Consider the following 22,739-nt stretch of genomic DNA (forward strand, 5'->3'; position numbering starts at 1 on the left):
ACGGCAAGCTACATTCTTCAACAGTGACAAAAGAATATGCATGGGGGAAGCAGAAGCTAGTTAAGCAGCTGAGCTTCTTGAATACATAGCAAAAAGTTTAACTAAAGACAAAACACTGCAAGAGCTAATTCCATAAGTTGTTTATTTATCATTGAAGAAGAAACACACAGCAGTAAGTTCTGTGCTGGCTTCAAAAATCCCAGCTACTTAATCAATAACATTGTTACTGCACCCCAAAATTGAAGTCAACGCAGCCATTACCACAAAGCACTTGTTGAGAGGAAAAGCATTTACCCTGAAGACAAAGAACTGGGGGGGGGAATAGGACTCGAGAATCTGAACAATTCCTCCAAAAACCACACATTTTAAATATGACAATATTTATAAATGCTTGAAAGGCATGAATTATCCAGTATGGAAAGCAGTTATGCTATTGGCAACAGAAAATATATAGCTGTATGTTTACCAAAATGCTTGAATTCCAAAAGCCTTATGTTTTGTTGTTTTACACTGCAGCAGTATTCATTATTAGAACAAAGACTGCAAAATGGCTTTAGAGGCATACGTATTCAAGTAAAATCTACAGAAAATAACCCAGTGTAGCTAATGGTCATGTTTACTGTAATTCATTCAAATTTAAACAACTTACTGAATTTAGATAATGATAAAATACCTCTCACAAAAACTTCCTGCCTTCAAAAATACCTAAATAGGGGGACAGGTTTTTACCAATTTGTCCAATTATGGAAATGGATCCAGCTCTGCCTTTTCAATAATGCCACCATGATGTGAACAGAGATTTGTTTTCAAATGCATGTTCTGTGAGAATCATACCTCATTTCCAATAAAGAAAAAATATTCATTTAAAAATTAAAAGGCCTGGGTTTTTTTGGTCTGAGATATAGGTATTACCCAAGTTAACCACAGGGTTCACATTTTTATTTAGTAACAATCTGTGAAATCAGCAACATTTGAAATTTCAGAACCTGGCATCCAATTCCCAACCTTCTGCTGTGAGTTTTGTGCATGATCAATCTAAATACGAGTAAGTAATACAGGCTCATGCTTTCAGGTTACCTCAAAATATTGGTTAAAGAACTCCAATTCAGAATGTTTGTAAGCACAAATATAATCTGTGGATTTCATCAAATCAATGCTAAAATGCCTGTTTAAACTGCATTTTGTTTTTGACTTAACGCCGTACAGTGGTCCATCCATCTTCGTCTGTCTCATTTTTAATGCGACGAAGGGATTCTCGCTCTTTTTCTGTTTTCCAGGCAGCCTTCTCTTTCTCTCCATCTTTTTCTCCTTCCTTGGAAACAGGGGCAGGGGCAGAGTCGGGGGCAGGGGCAGGAGAAGGAGAAACAGCACGGGCAGGGGCAGGAGGAGCATGAGATGGAGTAGGAGCAGGCGACAAAGCAGAAGCAGGAGCAGGTCGCCGCACAGCTTCACGTTCTTCGCCACGCTCTTCTCTCCTGTCATCACCACGCCGCCATGAGTTGGCTAAAAATATGCAAGGACATACATTAAAATCAAGTCACTCATCAAGCCTAGCACTGATAATTTAATTCAGTGATGTCTACCTTCCCCTCTTGCACAATTTTCTAAGTGCTTTCAGTCCCAGGTCATAAACTAGGTCTGAATTTATATCACTGTAATGGAAACCAACCAATGGTTACCTCACCACTTTTCAGTTACTTAGAATAGAACCCAATCTCTTGAATCAACACTACCATAAATTCACTGAAAATGTACATGAAACAAGCACAAAATTAAAACAAAAATTCAGGCAGCCACCAGAAGGCTGGTATCACCAGAATATAAGAAAACAGCTTACAATATCTGTCTGGAAAGAGGTAAGTTTCATAACAAGACAAATCCTTAAAACTGAAAAAAAATCAAAATTTTAAAGGCAACATGGAGAAGATTTTAAGCATATACTGGTTCAAAATACTACCAGCTTTTTATCAACTTTCAGGCAATACCAAAAGTAGCAGAACTGGCACTAGGTTGTAATATTTCATCTTGCTCAGAACAGTGCTGCAAAACATGCTGTTGTGTTAAACATTACTTATTTCAGCAGAAAGGACAAAATTAAATACAACCTCAGTTTGGTATTTGAAAGCATCTATACATTAAAAAAATAAAAATGAAACATCAGATCCTTTTCCTCTCACATACTCGGAAGTGTTATGCTGCTCCTTCTGAGTCATTCTATCAGGTAGGATCAGCTCACAATACATTCAAGTTCCCAACTAAATCCATCTGTGTGTAAGTGCATGCTTGAAACCTGTCAGAATATTGGCCAACTACTCTAGTAGGTGGAATAGATTTTCTGGTACTGCTATAGACTCCTTTACGCCATGGTACCTTTATGTCACTCTAATATTATAAAGAAATGTTAAAGTTGGAATAAAATATACTGCAGTCACTACTGTACATGGTTGAAGCAGCATACAGAAGCCTTAATGTAAATGAGCACTCTTATTGTCGAGATTTAAACTGGTAAAGGAAAACACTCTTACGTTCTTCACGGTCTGCTCTGATTGGAGGTCCTCTTCTGTCCCTGTCATCAATACGCCGATCTCTAAGATCACGACCACCTCTGTCCCACTCATCTCGGCGAGGTGAGTCTCGCCAGCTGGAAGTTTCCTCAGCTGGTCCTCGCCTCCAACCAGCTTCATCCCTTTTGCCATTTAAAAAAAATGAAAAAGTTTAACTCTTTACATCCTGGCTTCTGCTGCAACGGACAATGACAGTTGGAAGACAAACATTTTCAGCGCAACAGCATCCCAGACACGTAAGGCACTTATCAGAGGACTTTCAGACCTCTCCATTACAATGCAAGATCAACTCTTTTGGTAATAAAGGCTTCCAACAAAGTTTACATATAGCAAACATTCTGTAACTGCTTCCTACAACTGAGATTTCCTTCATAATATGATTTCATAAAAGTCAAACTGTTCTCCTTTAAGAAATCTATACACCGCCACGTTTTAAAAATGCTGGTGGTTTTAACAATACTCAGATTTTTATTAAAAAACAGAAAATCAAACCTAGGGCGTCGGAAACGATCATCCCGATCAAAGTCACGATCTCTGTCAAAATCACGGTCCCTTTCATTTTCATCACGATCTTTATCTCTATCCCATTCTCGGTCTGCTGAGGGTCTCGAGTCTCTTGGGGGTCCCCAACTGTCTTCACGAGCCTTTTCTCGTTCTCTCCACCCACCTATACATAACAAAAAGAGTCACAGAGTCAAGAAAACTGTTCGTTTGCCTTAAAGTAGTCGTTTTCAACCTTTCTTCATTTGCAGACCCCTAAAAAAAGTCAATTAGAGGTATGGTCCCTTTTGGAAATTTTGAATGGCGGTGCAGACCCCTGTGAATTTTAAGTGTGGGTATTCACATACTTTTGATTGATCACGGTCACCTTTCATGGACTTCTTAGTTGGCAGAGCCCCTAGGGTCCACAGACAAGACATTGAAAACCACCACCTTAAAGAAAGAGTAGCTTTCCTCTCGAGTCTTTGCCCATACATAACTCATTCAAGGTGGACAATGACATATGTGCAGAATTCAAGAAGGAACCACACAGGGACCTTTTATTTGTAATCCTGATTACATGCCTAAAAGGAAAAGATCCATATTCTCTATTGTAGATCAAAAAAGGGTTGAACATAATCTGTATTTTCTACTCAAATCCCACATCCAAAACTTCTCCAAGAGCTTACTGATGCAAGTGCAAAAACAAGCAAAAGAATTTAGTTAGCATAGCCTTAACTAAAGTCTTCAGTGGCAACCTACAACGAAGATTTTAGACTAAATGAACTTTATTGGGAACCATGGTTCTTTGGGCTCGCTCTTACTGTTGTTAAATTTGAATTATTTCAATTAACATCTACTAAATGCTATTTGCATGTATAAGTGTACATGTGCAGAAGGCATTTTCCCCCACTTATATGGATTAAAAACCGAAATGGGAAGAGGGAGGGGGAAAAGGATCCTCCCATATTTTAGTCAATAATCTAATGGCTAAGACACTTGCCCAGGGAGACTAAGGTTCTAGGATCCCCATGCCAGGAAGGAGTTAGAGCCTATGTCTCCCACTTCCCAGCAAAGTGTCCTAACTCCAGGGCCTGGGAGAGGGAGTTCTGGCTCTGCCTCAAATTAAGTTTCTGCATTTGGTGTTTAATAGACATGGGATAAAGTGGGAGGCAGGGCTGGGGGCAGAAGCCAGGGCCCCTTCACTTCCAAGACAATTTCTATTTCACTAAGCTAGTCAGGCTCCCTCCTGGCCCTAAATACCTTTCCCCTCTGTACAAGCTTCAACAAGACTAATGGAGGGCACTGCAGCATGACTGGTAAAAATAGGACCCAAAATCTGCTTAAGCGGCAAAAACATGTTAGCTGTCCACACTTAGACATTGTATTTGGATGCCTTCAAATATAAATAAAAAATTGTGCCTACATCATCTTATGTGCAGTTCTCACAACAAATGAATACACATTAATATTTTCTACACGTGGATTTAAAAAAAAAAAAACCAGCAAAAAGAAAGTTTAATTTAAAAGAGAAAAGAATGCAAATTGATCAAACTGACAGTCACTTAGCCCTTAGCAGACCTAGACCATGTCTCCAAGATCAAATGCTTAGTATACAGCATCTTATTATAGTTAATAAATCTAGCTTTGGGAGCAGGTTTCATTACAAAGAAATCTATCATTCAGTTACCAAATTATTCCTACCTGGTTTACCAAATGGTCTCCAAGGACCAGGTCTTGAATCATCGCCACGTCTGGGACCTCTGTCATCATCCCCTCCACGCCACGGACCCCTGTCGTCATCACGTCTTGAGAGTCGGTCCTCATCTGAACTACGCCAGGGCCCTCTGTCTTCATCTCGTCTCAATATTCTGTCCTCGTCCAGGCCACGCCTGGGGCCCCTGTCCTCGTCCAGGCCACGCCTGGGGCCCCTGTCCTCGTCCAGGCCACGCCTGGGGCCCCTGTCCTCGTCCAGGCCACGCCTGGGGCCCCTGTCCTCGTCCAGGCCACGCCTGGGGCCCCTGTCCTCGTCCAGGCCACGCCTGGGGCCCCTGTCCTCGTCCAGGCCACGCCTGGGGCCCCTGTCCTCGTCCAGGCCACGCCTGGGGCCCCTGTCCTCGTCCAGGCCACGCCTGGGGCCCCTGTCCTCGTCCAGGCCACGCCTGGGGCCCCTGTCCTCATCTGCAGCCCTCCAACTGCCCCTGTCCTCATCCAGGCCGCGCCTGGGGCCCCTGTCCTCATCCAGGCCGCGCCTGGGGCCCCTGTCCTCATCCAGGCCGCGCCTGGGGCCCCTGTCCTCATCCAGGCCGCGCCTGGGGCCCCTGTCCTCATCCAGGCCGCGCCTGGGGCCCCTGTCCTCATCCAGGCCGCGCCTGGGGCCCCTGTCCTCATCCAGGCCGCGCCTGGGGCCCCTGTCCTCATCCAGGCCGCGCCTGGGGCCCCTGTCCTCATCCAGGCCGCGCCTGGGGCCCCTGTCCTCATCCAGGCCGCGCCTGGGGCCCCTGTCCTCATCCAGGCCGCGCCTGGGGCCCCTGTCCTCATCCAGGCCGCGCCTGGGGCCCCTGTCCTCATCCAGGCCGCGCCTGGGGCCCCTGTCCTCATCCAGGCCGCGCCTGGGGCCCCTGTCCTCATCCAGGCCGCGCCTGGGGCCCCTGTCCTCATCCAGGCCGCGCCTGGGGCCCCTGTCCTCATCCAGGCCGCGCCTGGGGCCCCTGTCCTCATCCAGGCCGCGCCTGGGGCCCCTGTCCTCATCCAGGCCGCGCCTGGGGCCCCTGTCCTCATCCAGGCCGCGCCTGGGGCCCCTGTCCTCATCCAGGCCGCGCCTGGGGCCCCTGTCCTCATCCAGGCCGCGCCTGGGGCCCCTGTCCTCATCCAGGCCGCGCCTGGGGCCCCTGTCCTCATCCAGGCCGCGCCTGGGGCCCCTGTCCTCATCTGCAGCCCGCCAGCTCCCCCTGTCCTCATCCAAGCCCCTCCTGGGGCCCCTGTCCTCATCCAAGCCCCTCCTGGGGCCCCTGTCCTCATCCAAGCCCCGCCTGGGGCCCCTGTCCTCATCCACTTCACGCCTGGGGCCCCTGTCCTCATCCAAGCCCCGCCTGGGGCCCCTGTCCTCATCCAAGCCCCGCCTGGGGCCCCTGTCCTCATCCACTTCACGCCTGGGGCCCCTGTCCTCATCCAAGCCCCGCCTGGGGCCCCTGTCCTCATCCAAGCCCCGCCTGGGGCCCCTGTCCTCATCCACTTCACGCCTGGGGCCCCTGTCCTCATCCAAGCCCCGCCTGGGGCCCCTGTCCTCATCCAAGCCCCGCCTGGGGCCCCTGTCCTCATCCACTTCACGCCTGGGGCCCCTGTCCTCATCCAAGCCCCGCCTGGGGCCCCTGTCCTCATCCAAGCCCCGCCTGGGGCCCCTGTCCTCATCCACTTCACGCCTGGGGCCCCTGTCCTCATCCAAGCCCCGCCTGGGGCCCCTGTCCTCATCCAAGCCCCGCCTGGGGCCCCTGTCCTCATCCACTTCACGCCTGGGGCCCCTGTCCTCATCCAAGCCCCGCCTGGGGCCCCTGTCCTCATCCACTTCACGCCTGGGGCCCCTGTCCTCATCCAAGCCCCGCCTGGGGCCCCTGTCCTCATCCACTTCACGCCTGGGGCCCCTGTCCTCATCCAAGCCCCGCCTGGGGCCCCTGTCCTCATCCACTTCACGCCTGGGGCCCCTGTCCTCATCCAAGCCCCGCCTGGGGCCCCTGTCCTCATCCAAGCCCCGCCTGGGGCCCCTGTCCTCATCCACTTCACGCCTGGGGCCCCTGTCCTCATCCAAGCCCCGCCTGGGGCCCCTGTCCTCATCCAAGCCCCGCCTGGGGCCCCTGTCCTCATCCACTTCACGCCTGGGGCCCCTGTCCTCATCCAAGCCCCGCCTGGGGCCCCTGTCCTCATCCAAGCCCCGCCTGGGGCCCCTGTCCTCATCCACTTCACGCCTGGGGCCCGTCTCATCAGTTGTTTCCGAGGGAGGATGCTCATTTTCATCAGCACCCCCACGTCTAATTGGATCATCTCCTCGTCGGAAGGGCCTTTCATCATCTCGTGCTTCTCCCCGACGCCAGTCCCTATTAACCACACAGAAAGAGTGAGTTTACATGGAGGAAAAAATGTATGCGTTAGAGTGAGAAGAAGGGTGTTGTACCCGAAAGCTTGCAAAGAAGTATTTTTCAAACTACCTTAGCTGGTCTAATAAAAGATACCAGATTCACCCAAAGAACTTTGTCTGCCTATGTCCTTAAACTAACACAGCTACAACCAGCACACCTTTGTTCAAGTAATGGTATTTTCAGCAAGTTGCTTTCGGATTGGGGCTGTAAAGTTATTTGCCAACCCAATGCCATCACTATTTTCAAGTTCAAGCAGACTTATGACTACGGTAAGGAGGCAGAAGGCATCACCTGTCCAGAGGCCTGGCCCCTGGAGCAGGTCTCAAGCAGCTCCCCTGCTGGTGAACTGCAGCACTACAAAGCTAAGAACAGCTCTGACTTGAATTACTGCCTGCTTCCAGGCTGGTTTGTGAGAATCTAAGAGCAGAAAGGGAACTGGTATCTAAGTGTATTCCTCTTAAAGCATGGCTCCTGCTACCACCACACGTGGCAATCCAGAAAAGCTGCAGACTAACATCTAGTTTAGGGGTGGGCAAAATATGCCCTGGGGGCTGGATGCGGCCTGCCAGGCCATTGTATCTGGCCCGCAGGGCCCCTAAAAAATTTAGAAAATTAACATGTGGCCCATGCATTGTAATTCTATGCTCACACCAGTACTTAATGTGATCAACATAGCTCCTATTTTACTTACACATGCAGGTAATAACCCACAGATTTGACAACAAATAATTTTCCTAAAATGTGAAGAAAACTAATTTTCCAAAAGCAGTTTCTTCACCAGTGGTCAGGAACAAACGATAAGTTGCCATAAAGATGCAAATAGTGCATATATGTTTTTGGAGCCCTGGGACAATGAGATACCCCCCCTGGGTTTCAGTTTCTCACGGATTGTGATAGTTTATAAAAACAGACCATAATCCCCAGTTGGACATGCAAACTCTCACTAAAGTCAGTGAGACTTCAGGTACATAAAAAAAAATCCAGAATTATGTCCATCATCTCTGACTATTAAAATTAGATTACTAATTTCTCTGTTGGGTCAAACTAAAAGAATTAGTCAAGATAATATTCAATAGCCTCATGTAAGTTTTCAAAGGCTATTTTGATATGATGATTTGATTCATTGTGACAGCATGAAAAAGGAAAGCAAAAGTTTGAATTGCATAGTAGCTCCTATTATTTCTCCCTTTAAGCAGCCTCGTTGAAAATTTCAGCTACCAGTGAACATGTTCAAACATCCTAAATATTTGGACATGAAAAAATAAGCAGCTTCAAAACATCCTGCTGTTAAATTCTCCCCATCAGTTCTTCTCTTCATTTTTGATCAAAGTGGCCTTTTTTTTGCATCTTTGTTTCAGTTTGGAGCATATATTTTCAGCCCTCCTTTCAGCCATCCTGAACTTAAATCGCTTGCAAAGCACTGAATTCTGCTCCCACAGGGGTTTTGTTGGGGTTTTCCTGACATCTTTCAATTTCCTAACGACAAATTCTTCAGCAAAGTCTTTATCTAGTCACTATCATCCCCACATTTTTAGTTCTGCAGCAGATCATGCAAGTGAAAACAGCTGTGAACAAACTAGATTTTTAGGAAATGAAAAATCTTTTTAGCAGCTGTCAATATATTAGATGTGTGTTGGTATCAACTGGATACAATGAAAATGGTTTAACTAAGCCTTGAAATTTATGCAACTTCAGTTACCAGAAAAAGAATGCATGAGAAATCATACAACTGAGTTGTCTGTTACCTTATGTATCTCATCATGTTCTGCCCCCCTCCCAAATTTATGCTTCTCACACCTTTTCTCTAAATTTTAGAATCCTCACAAAGGATTTTAAAGAATCCCTGGAAGCACCTTCTAAAGGTGCAAATGCTAGGTAGATTTATATTTGTGGCGAAGGCAACTTGGAAAACAGCAATGGTAAAAGTGTCTACAAGCTGGGCCCAAAACACATTGTGCTCAATTTCTCTATAAACACCTTTCTGGTGGTCCTCTTCTCCACTCCGATTCTGGCTCAGCGCCTCTTCTCCAGCAGCTTTCACCATCTCTGTCTCCCCAGCGAGATGACTCCTATATGTACCAAAATAAATGAGGAGAGAAAATTAGGATGGGAAGGGACTCAGGAGGTCATCTAGTCCAACCCCCCACTCAAAGCAGGACCAACCCCAACTAGATCATCCCAGCCAAGGGTTTGTCTAGCCAAGTCTTAAAAACCTCCAAGGTTAGAGATTCCACAACCTCTCTGGGTAACCCTGCTAGTGAGTTTTTCCTAATATCAAACCTCAACTTCCCTGCTGCAACTTAGCAGCATCCTCTTTGGTAACTCTAAAATACACAGAGTTGTGCACACAATTTCTACACACAGCTTATTCACTTAACCCCATGCCATGGCATCAAGTATTCAAGTGTTACACTCTACAGGACAGCAGACTAATATGAAGTTGGCTGAGCTAAATAGTAGCCCTACCCGATCGTTATCTTGCTTGTTGTGGGAAAGCTTAAGAACCAACAAAAAACGGGGCCCCAATGTGCAAGGCACTGTACACAGTGTTTTTGGACACCTAGAGGCTAACAAATTAAAACGTTTATTAGATCTTATGAGTACAGGATCAATTCTGGAGCATTAAAAACTGGCAGCTAGATTTTAATCCTAATGTACCAATACTCAAGTCAAAGACATTTTACATTACTACCATACATGGCAGCAGGCATCCAATGATATCGATCTTAGCCTGGTCAAAGTATTATTTATTAATTTCACGACTTGACCTTCTAATAAACAAAACCTTACAGGACAAATGTTTCAAAGTACTCTAGATACAAAACTTTTTTTTTTTTTTTTTAAAACAGGGAGATGACTAGGATGACCATATGTCCTGGACTGGCCCTAGCAGACACCAAAAGAGCTGTCCAACTGGCAGCCCACATTCAACCCCTGGAGAGTTAACATGCGGCCCCGAACTCCCTGTTCAGGCACACCTCCCTCTGTTGCTCTCCTGCTGCGGCTGCCACTGAGTCTTTTGGCTCACCCTCCTTCCTCCTACTTCTGCTCCCAACCTGGGATTATATTTTAACTTTCCTTTAAGAGCTCTTGTGCTTCACAACTTCATCTTATGTCATTATGCTTTTATTTCAGAAAGGCGCTTCACAAAATACATGCTGACCAAAAGAAAATTTATGTCCCTTCTACCCTTACAGTCTTCAAAAATCTTGGTGCTCTGGCATAACAGTAGTTTCCTGAGGCCCGCACTGAATGAACTGAAAATAGCTGATCTCCAGCCATTAACAAAATATTTTAATTTCTCCCCTTTGGAGATATATCTCTGCACTGCTTTCATTAACACAACTGAGCTATATTTTCCACCTCTTACAAACTTTTAGCAGCGGAAAAAGTAACCAGTCTGCAAACAAACCAGAACCGTTACCTTTCTTGAAAATGGATCATCAAGACCCCTTCTCTCCTCCTCTCTGCGACGCTCTCTCTCTTCAATCTCAAGTTCTCTTTGACGTTTTTTCCTCTCCACTTCTTCTAGTTTTCTGACCCGCTCCTGGTATTCACGCTGTTCTTGCTCACGTTTCTCGCGTTCAATACGTTCCTTCTCTTCGCGCTCTGCAACAAGAACGTGTAAAACGTTATTTTTCTTTCAAGAAAGTTTAAACACACAGTAAAGGAAGTCCTAATTGTTTAGAATGGAAGGAAGAGAGGATTCAATCTCCTCTTCACACCCAAAAGCCAAGGTAAGCATTTTAGGGTTTATGAACAATGGCATTCCCCTTTTGTAACCAAGTAACTCTCAAGTAAAAGAAAAACATAATGGCTTAGGTACAAAATGACTGCCAGAACTCAAATTTAAAACCCAAAGGCAAAGGCTCTCTAAATCCCATTTTTTCATGCTCTTTCACTATGCGCCATTCATCCACATGCCTCAGCTCACCCACTCGCCCTTCACACACCTGTTTTTCACTGTGTGTGCACATAGAGATACTGCCAGAAGGTTGGTTGGTTGGTTGGTTGGCTGCACAGTTCAGTTCACAAGATGCAATGGCTGATAAGGAATACTGAACCTTCCTAGTCAGAGAGAAACTGTCTCCAACATGATAGAATACGGCAACCTAAAACTGACGCTGTGAGTTTTCGCGGTGGTTCAAAGAGAGAGACAATTCTAGTCTGTTCATTCAATCCAAGTGTCTTAACTTTACCTTTAAGCATCTGCTCCTCTCGCAGCCTCTCCTCTTCTTCCTCTTTTTCTCTGTAATAGGTAATCCGCCTCTCCTCTTTGCGTTGTTTTTTGCGTTCCTCCAAACGAGCATGCCTTTCTTCTGCTAACCTGTCTTGGAACTGTTTCAATTTTTCCTAAAATACATGAAGAGCAGAAGTAAAACCAACAGTCCTTAACTTTTCGTAGCTTCAGAGTTGCTGAGGTTACTGACTTCATCAGATGCCAGACTCACAAAGATGTTGTAACTTCTTGACTTCACACTGATGATAAACAATGACTGTGTCACCATGTTTTGCAACAGTCACCTTTTTTTCCTATCTACTAGCCATTTTACAAGCCAGTAATTCATTTCTGCAAATCAGAAATGAAGCAACACAACTCCTACCTATGAGAAGAATCAGTAAGTGGTTTGATTGCTGCTTATCTTGAAGGAATTACATTTACTGCCACAAAAGAATCACATAAAGAGTGATTCTTCAGAGTACAGAGATTTTCAATATTACTCCAAGAAGTTGTGTGATTCTGAATTATAGCCTGTGTATTATTTGTGGTCCAAAAGAACTAACCAGTCACATGGTTCTGGCTCCCTCATCTCCAGCTCCATACTGCATTAAGAGCTAAAATACAGCTTTTAATGCTTACTTCTCCTGCTAAACAACTGTATCACCAGTGATGGTGCTTAGGAAGGGATATGGGTCCATCTTCCAGATAGTTTTGTGGACATCTCTCCTCCCAGCCCTACTCTTAACATAACCTGCAAAGAAAGATAATGAAATGTAGACAAAGGCTTTGGGATATAACTCCCTTGAATTATAAAACTGTTCTGTTTTAATGTTACATTGTGGCAGCCATCTTTTCCTTTTAAAGGTTTAACTCTCTGAATTTGGATTATCCCCTGAAACTTCATGATGAAGCTCTTCTGGACAGCCAGAAAGAAAGCTAAGCACCAATTTTGTCTATTAGTTGCATAAACTAAAACTACTTTTTTCCCCCCACCTGCATACACTAACTCATTCATCCTTTTCATGAGGAACAGTAAGGATAGAAATCAAGTCTAGTACTTCATGGAAGCATTTTTACAAGCACACAGGATCTTGTTCACCTCATAAATTGATCGCCGTGCTGTCTTGAGCCTATCTACAAATAAGTCTCTATCTTCCAGCATCCTTGATAATCTGTTCTTATGCTCAAGGGCTTTCTCACGTTCCAGCTGCAGAGTGGTGATCTGTAAAAATACAAGTAGTAAAAGAAGATAAAAAGTTTATTACTTTTTTTTTCAATACTCATAGACCATCACTGAAGACAGCGTATCAGATAGCTGCCTATTGTCTCCACCCTGGCTGAGGCAAAAGGGTATTGTTGTCCACCAATAAAAAGAAGCTGAAAACCTCCACCTCAAACAAGCCGACAAATACAGCTCTTATACAAATTACTAAATGATTCTGCCATTTGAAATGAAAACTCCTCACCCTTTCTTCTTCCTGCTGCTCCCACAGCTCCATATCATGAACCCTTTGTTCTTCATAAGCACTCTTTATTAGAGGAATTTCTTCTAAGCGTTTTGCTCGTTCAAAATAGTCAATCTAAATAGAGAAATATATAAATATGTATGTAATTTTAACCTATCTTATGTAAAAAAGCACCAAACCTGGTATGCTAAAAATATTTGTACTTCACAGATTTGCTTCTCCAGGGATGCACAGAGCGGCAGGATCCACTCCCCCCGCATCCCGGACCAGCCTTTCACAGCTCTGTCCCGAGCCCTGCCTGGGCAGCACATACCCCAGATCCACTTCCATGCTGCGGTTGCACGCACGCACACAGCATTTATCAGCAATGTTATCAGTCACATCAGCCAAAAAAAAGCCAACTGCCAATTATGTCAATTTTCCTTCCATTGGTGCTGATACGATATGGGCCAAAGTATCAGTGCACATCTAGTGCACATTTCTATGTGGACAGTAAATCAATGTAAGCCTGCCTTTATCGGTTTATAGTTTGCCTCAGTGAATGCACAGGGGCAAGGCAAACAGATAATTGTATTAAAACCAATATAACCGAGTACACAAACAAATATAAACAGAGTTTACAACAGGTAATTATAACTGTATACGTTTCTGTGGAGACAAGCCGTGCTTCTCACCACTCTATACCAGTAGTTCTCAAATAGGGTGCCATAATTCCAGCCCTGTGCGCTTCTTTTCAGGAGGCACATCAGACATAACCTGAGAAGCAGCTGCAGCAGAAAGGAGTACATTATGCAGACAGGCACGTTTCTGCTGAAGCTCTTCTTGATTCAGCTTTGATGTGCCTCCTGAAAAAGGAGGCATGTGGGGCAGCTTCACCCCGAGGTAGCAGCAGCCTGGAGACAGATGCCACTTCCATTAGGCAGAACTGTTTGACACACCTCCATTTCCAGGAGACATTGTGCAGGGTTTCACACTCCTGCCAGAGCTATTTCCAGACCTGGCTCTGCAGAAGCTGTGCTGTGCTCTGGTGTGAATATAATTATTTAATCAACTGCCTCCAATTATTTTAAAATAATTGAATTCCAATACGCATACTATAGTATTATAATATGCACAATATTTATTTTTAACGTTTTTGGAGGGGTGCCTCGAGTCTAAAAAGGCTGAGAACCATTGCTCTATACCTTCTTCTCCTGATTCTTCAGACGTTCTTGGAGTTCTTTCTTTTCCTTCTCCAGCTGTTCAACCTGTTTAGCCATAATGAAGTCAGGGTCCAATTCTTCAAGATCCTACAAACCAGATAAAGATAATTAACAGAACAGAAAGCAAATGTTTGTTTCCTAGCATGAATGCAGCTTCCTCTATTTACTTTAACTTTTCTGCAATTTCTCACTTAGTCTTCAAATTGGCTGACTGTGGAAACATTTTAGGCTTCTGTGAGTGTCTATTGTACAACCTGTATGTTACTTGTAAAGGCATCTAATGGACACTAATCTGAATTTTAAGACAGAGTCCAGACATCACACAAAGGACCTGGATGTCTATGTCGTGTCTTATTTGCTATGTAAACAGCTAGACAGAGGAAGTCAGCAGACTCCTCTCAAAACATGCCCTTCATTCCTACTAGAACACAGCTTCTAGTCAAGCTCAGTGTTCAGTTTTACTCCAGAGGTTGAGCAAAATCAGATATTTAAAATCACCCAAATGCATAGTCTCATTTTTAAATGGGAAAATGATTTTCTTGCATATAGCAAGGAGAGAACAAAGCAGATGGAGAACATGGAAATTAGTTGTTCAAGCACCTAGAAAAATGTGATACTCCAATGAGAATTGCTTACTTCAATATCAATATCTTTGAATGCCTTGGCTCCCAGTTCAGTCTTCTTGATCTGTTCCAACCGTTCTCGAACAGTTTTCTTTTTGATTTGTTCATGCTCCTGCAGAATACGCTCCTTTTCTCTCTCCTTTGCCTCCTGGCGCAGCCTTTCTTCCTCAGCTTTACGAACTTTTTGTAGTTCAGCTTCACGTTGCTCCAGCTCTTCTTTTTCACGCTGAATGTTTAGACTTTCAAGACGCTCCTTTCTCTCTTCTATAGTTTGACGACGAGCAAGGATACGTTGATGCTCTTTCCTTGAATTTTTTAAGTATGCATTAACAGCCATCTGATGTTGCTCCTCCTTCTCTTGCTAAATGAAAATGAATGGGTGAGTTAAGAACAAGAGACAGCATCTCTTTAAAAGGGATCAATCATGAAAAAGTTAAACACTGAAACCAAGACTTCAAGATTAGGCTCGAAGGTCCTTTAAAGAAAACTGTTCACAGCCCATTAGCCAAATATCATAACAAAATTACGTTATTTTAAAAACATTACAAATGTTAGATAGAAATGTTTTAAACTAAATGCTGAAGAGTATGCTCAGCAAACATAAGTTCTGGGTAACTTCACAATATGTATTTTACATAGTGAATTGGAACGTGATGTTGCTACTCATCATGTTGTACTATTTGTACAATAACACTTAACATTTCAACTAGGATCTATCAGGTGCCGGTAACATGATATACAAATTAGATTATTAGTCTTTTTTTTCAATTGACTTTTTACCTATGGGAAAAATACTTGATGAGAAACTGGCATCTTTTCCTAAGATTGCTAAAAATGAAATATATTAAACACCACTATCATTATTTTAACCTTCGCTGTGCATGAATGGGTTTGTGTGGCAAGTCATAGTATAAGAACTTGGAAGTTACAGATGGCATACATAATTAGATGCCCATTGGAATAGCCAGGGAGACCCCTATTGACTTAACTAAGCTTTGGAACCAATCCTGAGAAAGCTATGAAAAGGTTACTATGGCAACCACTATTAGTACTTAAATATGCAAGCAGCCATCTTTAAAGTTTTGCAGTTACATGCAGCTGAAACAGCATAGATAAAAGGAGTATACTGAACACAAACTCTGAAGAAGGCACATTGCTAGGACAGTACGTTTTAATACTTTACATTCCAAGAGCCATCCCTTCTCAAAACATTACTGCAAAGCAAAAGTACATTTGCCATTTACTTCTTTTTGACCAGTAAACACTAACTCAAAAGTAAGTATATTGGCAATATCAGCTTTTGACTCACCACTTTTTTGTTTGAAAACCTTTGGAGAACCTGGAAACACGGGATATCACAGGTAGAAGCTGAAATTCAACTAACAGCCACCATCCCCAAGGGGAGGAGGAAGGAAGCCAATTTTTAGGCAGCCAAAGCTTTAGCTCACGGTTTCTAGATTCTGCTGCGAGATTGCATTCCATGTCTGTCACAATGACAATTCCAAAGAGCAATCTGATACAATACGTGCAAAAATTCAGAAAAATGATCTTTTTCTTCACAAAAAAAAACCTGACAAATCTCTCCCTGGCAATCTTATTTCTGTCCCTCATGCACACACTGACAACAGTCTTTAATAATGTCACCACACAAGAACTGACTGGCTGCATTTGGGAATTGTTAGCTTCTCTCATGCTGCAAGATGGAGAGGGCATTGTTGGAAGTTAGTCTGACACCTTCCTTACGTTTTAAAATACCACATTCTTAGTTTCTTATGTTTTCAATAAATTCAAAAGTATTCAAATATCACTCATTATAACTATTAAAAACAAATGCCACAATGCTATGTAAGAGTAGCTGCTAAGGAACAGGAGGAAAAAAAGAGAGCAACACAGTACTAAAAAAAAAAAAAAAACAGTCAAAATTTTGACTAATCAAAACCTAGCAGAGCTTATTTAATGTAACTACTTATAGCCTGCCTAATGTGTCATAGGAGAGCTAATGCTGAGGAAGTACTCACAGCTCCAAAACAATTATATCAGGCTAACCCAGAAAATCCAGTGCAATTACAAGGGTGGAGACAGCATTCTTTCACTGTCTCAGTTGCATAAAATACATTTAGCTTTTCCCATGAAAAATCACATTACAGGTTTCCTTTGCTTTATGCTGTACATGTGTTCCTAGAAAACAGTGCATAACTCGAATTTGCATACAGGGAACCCACTTTACAATGTAACAAATAGAGATATGTTCCAAGATCTCGACTATACTGACCCCCTGAACCAATTCTACCACTTCTACAAGACAATTTTGGTACTCACCAACAGCAGAAAGTGCACGCAAGCACAGGGCACTATCATAATGGAGATGGGAACAACAGAAATACGTGTCAGACAACAAGTGAGGAGCACAGATCCACAATGGAGACTATATTTTGGTGCACATCACTCTACAATGGACTGTACAGCTGTACACTGTACATCACTCCCACAATGCAGCTCACTGCGGGCTTCCACCACGCCGATTGCATGAGTGTGAATTTATCTTGCATATAAAAAATTTTTGCTATAAAAAGGGTCATCACATAAGAGCAAATTCACATATGCAGAACTGTCATAAAGCGAGGGAAACCTGTACTTCTACATTGAATTTTACATACTGAACTTGATCAGCTGATTTGTCTGAAGGGGACTGGCAGCAATAACTACATACAGTCATGTTGCTAATTAACCTCCAATAGTTTTTTTAGCACATCAGAAATAACACCACTCTTCACTATTCTGAGAGCAGGTCAATGAAATGTGCATTTGATTTGGCAAGAAACAGCTGTACAGAGGTTGTACAAGGATATCAGATATGCATTACACTATTTTGTTCATGAATTAACAATATTTGTTGACATTTTCCAAGTTTAAAAATACTTACCAACAAGTGAGGGGGTTTAATAACTTCAAGAGCCTTAGCAAGAGCAGAAGACATAGCAGTGAGCTGATTTCTAATTTGCTCAGAAGGCATGCTTTGCAGCTGAGGACCAAGTGGAGCATCTTCTCGAGTAGAATAGTTCAAATCTGATCCAAAGCTCAGTTTTCGAGAGGTATGATCAAGGCGAACCTTTACATAAATTAAAGAAGCTCATGATTAAGACGGTGAATAGGACATCACTGGGCACATCTACACGTGCAAATATTGCTGGATAGGTTTACTCCAAAGTAAATTACTTCAAAGTAAACCCACTTTGGGCAGGCATCTACACATGCGTCCATTTGGGAGCAGAATTGCTGCTCCTGGCAGCACAGTCTGTTCCTGCCCCTGCACTGGCCCCCTGCAGCAGCTAGGGGAAGCGCTAGGCTCCCTCTGGGTGGTAGCCCAGGGGCTGACAGGGAGCACAGGGCCAGGAGAGCTGTCTTCTGGAGGAGGTGCAGAATTGTTTCTCTCTGAGCTGCAGGTCCCAGCCAGCTCCGGGCTGGGTGGAAAACTCTCCCTGTGCAGGGAGCTCCCTGCCCCCACAGCAGGAGGACATTGCCCCTGCCCAGGTTCCAGTGGCATAAATGTTTTTTATTTATGAAGTGCACTCCTCTGTTACTCTAGGTAAGCAACTATTTAAAGAAAGAAAAAAAAAAATCAACAAATTGACATCACTTGCACCACTTACAATGATTACTTCTTTCCAGTCCACCAGCATCAAGCCTGTCTTATCTAAGTGGATCATCAGCTAGCTAGCTTTCATCCAGCCCCACAGCTTGTTCAGCACAAGGAAAACTATTAATACATGCTTTTACAGGAAGGTATTTATAACACTTACTTGCAAGTCACAGTGTCTGGCTGCATCTACAATAGCACGTTCCAGCTGGAAAGCATCGACAAAGGGAACAAGGGTAGCCAGACGAGAAAAATCGATGGTTTGATAAATTTGGGCCACCTGCACAACAAAACAACATTTAGTCTCTTGCCCATTAAAAATGAAAATAAATACATTAAAATTGCTACATATGTTGCAAAGCTAGCCTAATAAAAGATAGGTAGGTAACAGATCATCAAGATGAGATGAATTTACATTTTATTTAAGTTCCTTTAGGATTTTCTTCCTGGACTTTATTCAAACTTTATTCAGGAAGGTCACTTGATCCTATATTATTTGTCTGAAGGAGACTGACAACAGTAGCTATATGTAGCAATGCTGTTAATTAGCCTTCAACTGTTTGTTTAGCACATCAGAAATAACACTGCTCACCACTTGCAACGAGTGCAGGTCAATGAAATGTGCATTTGGCAAAACAAGACAAAGAAAAGAAGCCTACTAGAAACAAACAGATATGCTAAGACTTCAAAAGATGAATAAAGAAATAAAAAGCCTATACAAAATACATACCATACTATGCAGCCGCTATTAATAAGAAGTGCTAGAGTTGTGCCTAATAATTTAATCCAAAACAGAACATATGGAGGTAGGAAGCGTGTGTGCTGGAAAACACTCTCCCAATGTCATACTAAGCATTCAAAGAAAAATTTTTCCTTGGACATCAAAACTTTTAGCTAAACACTGATCCAAAGCTTTCCCTAAACTATACAGCACTGCGAGCATGCTCTCTGTTTGACCATACCTGCTGCAGGAGTCGAAGAATGGTGTTGTTTTGCAGATGTGGGACATAGAGCTGCAGTTCAGGCTCCTTTTCAGCTTGATCTTTCACCCAGTTCAGGACCTGCATAATACCCAGATTATTTTATCTAAGGGTCCAAAAAAACCATTCAGCTTGAAAAAGTGAAACAAATGACACTCCAGGATAGCTTAATTTTACAACTCATGAAGTAAGGTGTACCTATTCTGTACTAAGAGTTCTTTTCAAAAGTTCACTGCTTTTTTTTATGTAATAGGCACTTAATAGGTTTTGCACAAAAGTGACTGACTGACTACCTTAATCACACTGCTAACTTTTCTTCTGTTATTTGTTAGCATATCAAATATCTTTGTTCTCACAGAAACAGAGAAAAACCATTCTGTGCTCCAGGATTTGTGGAAATTAGACAAATTCTGCTTACTAAGCATGTGTTGACTCTTAGGATAAGTACAGACAGTCAAAAAGCCAAATTCGTCTTTGCAAGTTAGTTCAAGCTCCACAGATTGAACTGATACGCAAATGAACAGACATTCATTTTTATTCCAGAAGTGCAGCAACTTGCCTGCAGTAGCTCAGGCCAGAAGCTTGCTACAGCATGCTTGGCTGGAGCAGACAGCTTAAGCCAAGTCTAGCCTGCCAACCTGCAAAGGGGGTTTGCAGGGGAGGTGCAAAGCATCCTGGGATGCTGGAGAACTGTGAGTTTAATTGAATCCGAAAGGGATCTGGAAGAGAAGTTCAATAAACCAATTTAACTTAAATCAGTCAAGTCTGATACTACATCCATCCAGGTTTATTTTCAGCTGGTTTTGCCCACACTTGAAGTAGTCTTCGTGCACCAAAATTCTGTTGTGTTACAGATATGAACCAGCTTCCAATCACTTATACCAGTTTATATGTAATTTCTGTCCTTAGCCATTCTGTGCCAAATACAAACAGCTGTTTCAGACTTTCCCTCTCCCCCAGAGTTGAAATTCAGAGTCTCTTTACGATGGCAAGAAAGACCGTCACCAACAGTCCAATCAACTACCTCCCCCCAAGGTCACTTTCACCACCAAAAATTTCCCATGTTGGAGCAAATTTCAGTGTTCAGATAATAAAAAAAATATATAATTACAGGTGTTGAGGGAGCTGAGAGGTTAAAATTGCTTTTAAAGACTACCTGATGCATCATTCACAGTGATGTGCTCGTATAACAGTGTGCAATAATGGACATGGCCAAGTGACATCCATAACCCTGACCAATGATAAACCACATGACTTCTATAACAAATTAATATTTATATAAACCAACTACACAAACTAGTGATTCTCCATATGCAGCTACAGGACTTACCTTGGTTACACGGGTACACAGCTTTAGGGGGTGGAATTCTACTTCAAGCCAATTGTAAAGTTCCTTCACTTCTGGAACTACATACTGCACCACGTTGAACCTTACCTGGAACCAACAAAATAGAAAAAATATTTTCTCAAGATAAATACTTCTTTGATCAATTTGACTTTATATCCAGCAGCTTTGTAGCTAGGAAGTAAAATAAGTAACATACTTGCCTCAATATAATGTTTAATTAAAAAGTGTTTATGATTTATGGAACAATTTCCATTTACAAATAGAGGATCAAACGAAAAAGTTTTAACATACTACATTGTGAACTGTTGTTCTGCATCCTATGACAGCTGCTTTAGAGACAAAATATAAATTTAGTTAACCCCTTCCACCAAAACACTTTTACTTACCATATCGTTAATAAGACTGACACGTGTAGGTGGGGCCTGGAGCCCCAGCAGTGTTGCCAGACGTCGCTGTTTTTCAACAATAATGCCGTCCATATCCAGAAGACGAGCAATATCTGTTCGCTCAGGAGTTATAGGGATTGACAGCGTGGCCAGAAGGACTCTGGTAGACATCCTGTTGATGAAGCATGATCAGAAACCATCAACAGTGAAAGAATCATTAATTACTAAGTTTCTAATACATTCAAATTGGAAACAGAAGCACCCAATCAATGCAAGAACAAAGCAGCAAACTATTTATTTTTTCAAAACTATTCCATGTCAAAATAAAAGCAATAGCACAAAACAAAACACCTTGGCACTTCAGTACTGGCATTCAGTACATAAGAATTTATGTAATACTCCTCTTTAAATACCAAAATGCTATACAATACCCAAATAACAGGTATGTAGCCGGAACCATTTTAGTCTAATTTTGCAAAACAACTCACCATTGGCACTGCACAATAACACTACTCACTGACTGGAAGGCACGGGAACCAGGCATGAAGACCAGTGGGGTATTTCTGAAGTCACCACTGCTAGGCATGGTAAGTTTGTGATCTAGAAATGGCTGCAGACACTGAGGGACTTACTCAGATTCTCAATCAGCAGAAACAGAATTCAGGAAGTCCTGCTGCTCTCTGCATTTATAAGCTTTGTTAAATGTCCTTCTTATGCAAGATATTTGAGGCAGTCAGTACTTACTCCTTTAATAAAAGTTGCTTACATCTGATGCCAACCCTCTCTCAAACACATATTCCATATACTTCTTTTCAGACTTGATTTAATTGATTTTTGCTTAAGTGTTTAAAATAAGGAGCTAGGAATCAGGTTAAGCATCTTTCCCCACCTTTGCATCTCCTCTTGTGTGAGATTCTTTCTCATTTCTCTTGACAAATGATAAAGTCGATGAAGTGTGGATGCATGGAAGAGAGCATTTCCAGATTTCCAGAAAACAGTTGAAACTTTGTGATAGTAGTTTGCCATTAACTGGGGTTTGGGTGGTTTCTTAGACAGAGAGAAGAGCCCATGAATATCCTCCACTGCCTTGAAAGCTTCCTAAAATAAAAAATAAAAGAATGATTTTTTTTAAATAAGTTATTGCAAACAAAATAAAAAAAGTTATAAATTTGCATTCACCAAATCATTAATTCCAATACATAACTGGTAATTAAAGTTGTGCATATTCAACTCTATCACCCACACTGAGCTAACTACAAATCCTATACATCTGTTTCCTAAAGGCGGGCAAAAAAATCCATTTTGGACTATTTTGATGTTTGGGAAATTTGTTGCTCCCTGACCCAGTCTGAAACCCCAACAATTTTAAAATTCTTCTGACCAGTTCTACTAGCTGACTTTCACTATCTCCACACAAAACCAGGACACCCATCAGATGTGTAAACAATCTCAAGAAAGTTTAAAGCACTCTCAGAAATTACTCAGATTTACCATACTATAAAAGGACCTATGAACCTCTAAAAAAGGAAACAACTGAAGACGCACAAAATTTGGAAATGGCATTAAGACAAAGTAAAAACCCTTACTTTTTTAAGGTTTAAGGTTAAGTTTTAAGGTTGAGGGAAGGTTTAAGTTGGACATCAGGAGGCGCTACTTCACGGTCAGGGCGGCTAGGATCTGCAACCAGCTTCCAAGTGA

General features: G+C 42.8%; 1 protein-coding gene across 1 annotated transcript in view; it reads right to left on the bottom strand.

Moving 5' to 3' along the window:
- Window positions 1–1,184: 1,184 nt before the first annotated feature.
- EIF3A (eukaryotic translation initiation factor 3 subunit A) overlaps window positions 1,185–22,739 on the bottom strand; it is a 51,365-nt gene continuing 29,810 nt past the window's right edge. Inside the window, exons 6-22 of the mRNA XM_019502904.1 lie at window positions 20,638–20,742; window positions 19,290–19,388; window positions 18,491–18,607; window positions 17,614–17,799; window positions 14,704–15,051; window positions 14,050–14,154; window positions 12,866–12,979; window positions 12,499–12,621; window positions 11,377–11,530; window positions 10,602–10,786; window positions 9,155–9,243; window positions 7,100–7,135; window positions 5,987–6,175; window positions 4,749–5,356; window positions 3,057–3,231; window positions 2,526–2,686; window positions 1,185–1,503 (exon numbers count right to left, since the gene is read on the bottom strand). Of these exons, the coding sequence (XP_019358449.1) occupies window positions 1,193–1,503; window positions 2,526–2,686; window positions 3,057–3,231; window positions 4,749–5,356; window positions 5,987–6,175; window positions 7,100–7,135; window positions 9,155–9,243; window positions 10,602–10,786; window positions 11,377–11,530; window positions 12,499–12,621; window positions 12,866–12,979; window positions 14,050–14,154; window positions 14,704–15,051; window positions 17,614–17,799; window positions 18,491–18,607; window positions 19,290–19,388; window positions 20,638–20,742 (3,105 nt within the window). The 3' untranslated portion in view covers window positions 1,185–1,192. The remainder of the gene's footprint in view (window positions 1,504–2,525; window positions 2,687–3,056; window positions 3,232–4,748; window positions 5,357–5,986; window positions 6,176–7,099; window positions 7,136–9,154; window positions 9,244–10,601; window positions 10,787–11,376; window positions 11,531–12,498; window positions 12,622–12,865; window positions 12,980–14,049; window positions 14,155–14,703; window positions 15,052–17,613; window positions 17,800–18,490; window positions 18,608–19,289; window positions 19,389–20,637; window positions 20,743–22,739) is intronic.

Source organism: Gavialis gangeticus, unplaced genomic scaffold (assembly GCF_001723915.1).
Source record: "Gavialis gangeticus isolate Ggan-Ray unplaced genomic scaffold, GavGan_comp1, whole genome shotgun sequence".
NCBI lineage: Eukaryota > Metazoa > Chordata > Crocodylia > Gavialidae > Gavialis > Gavialis gangeticus.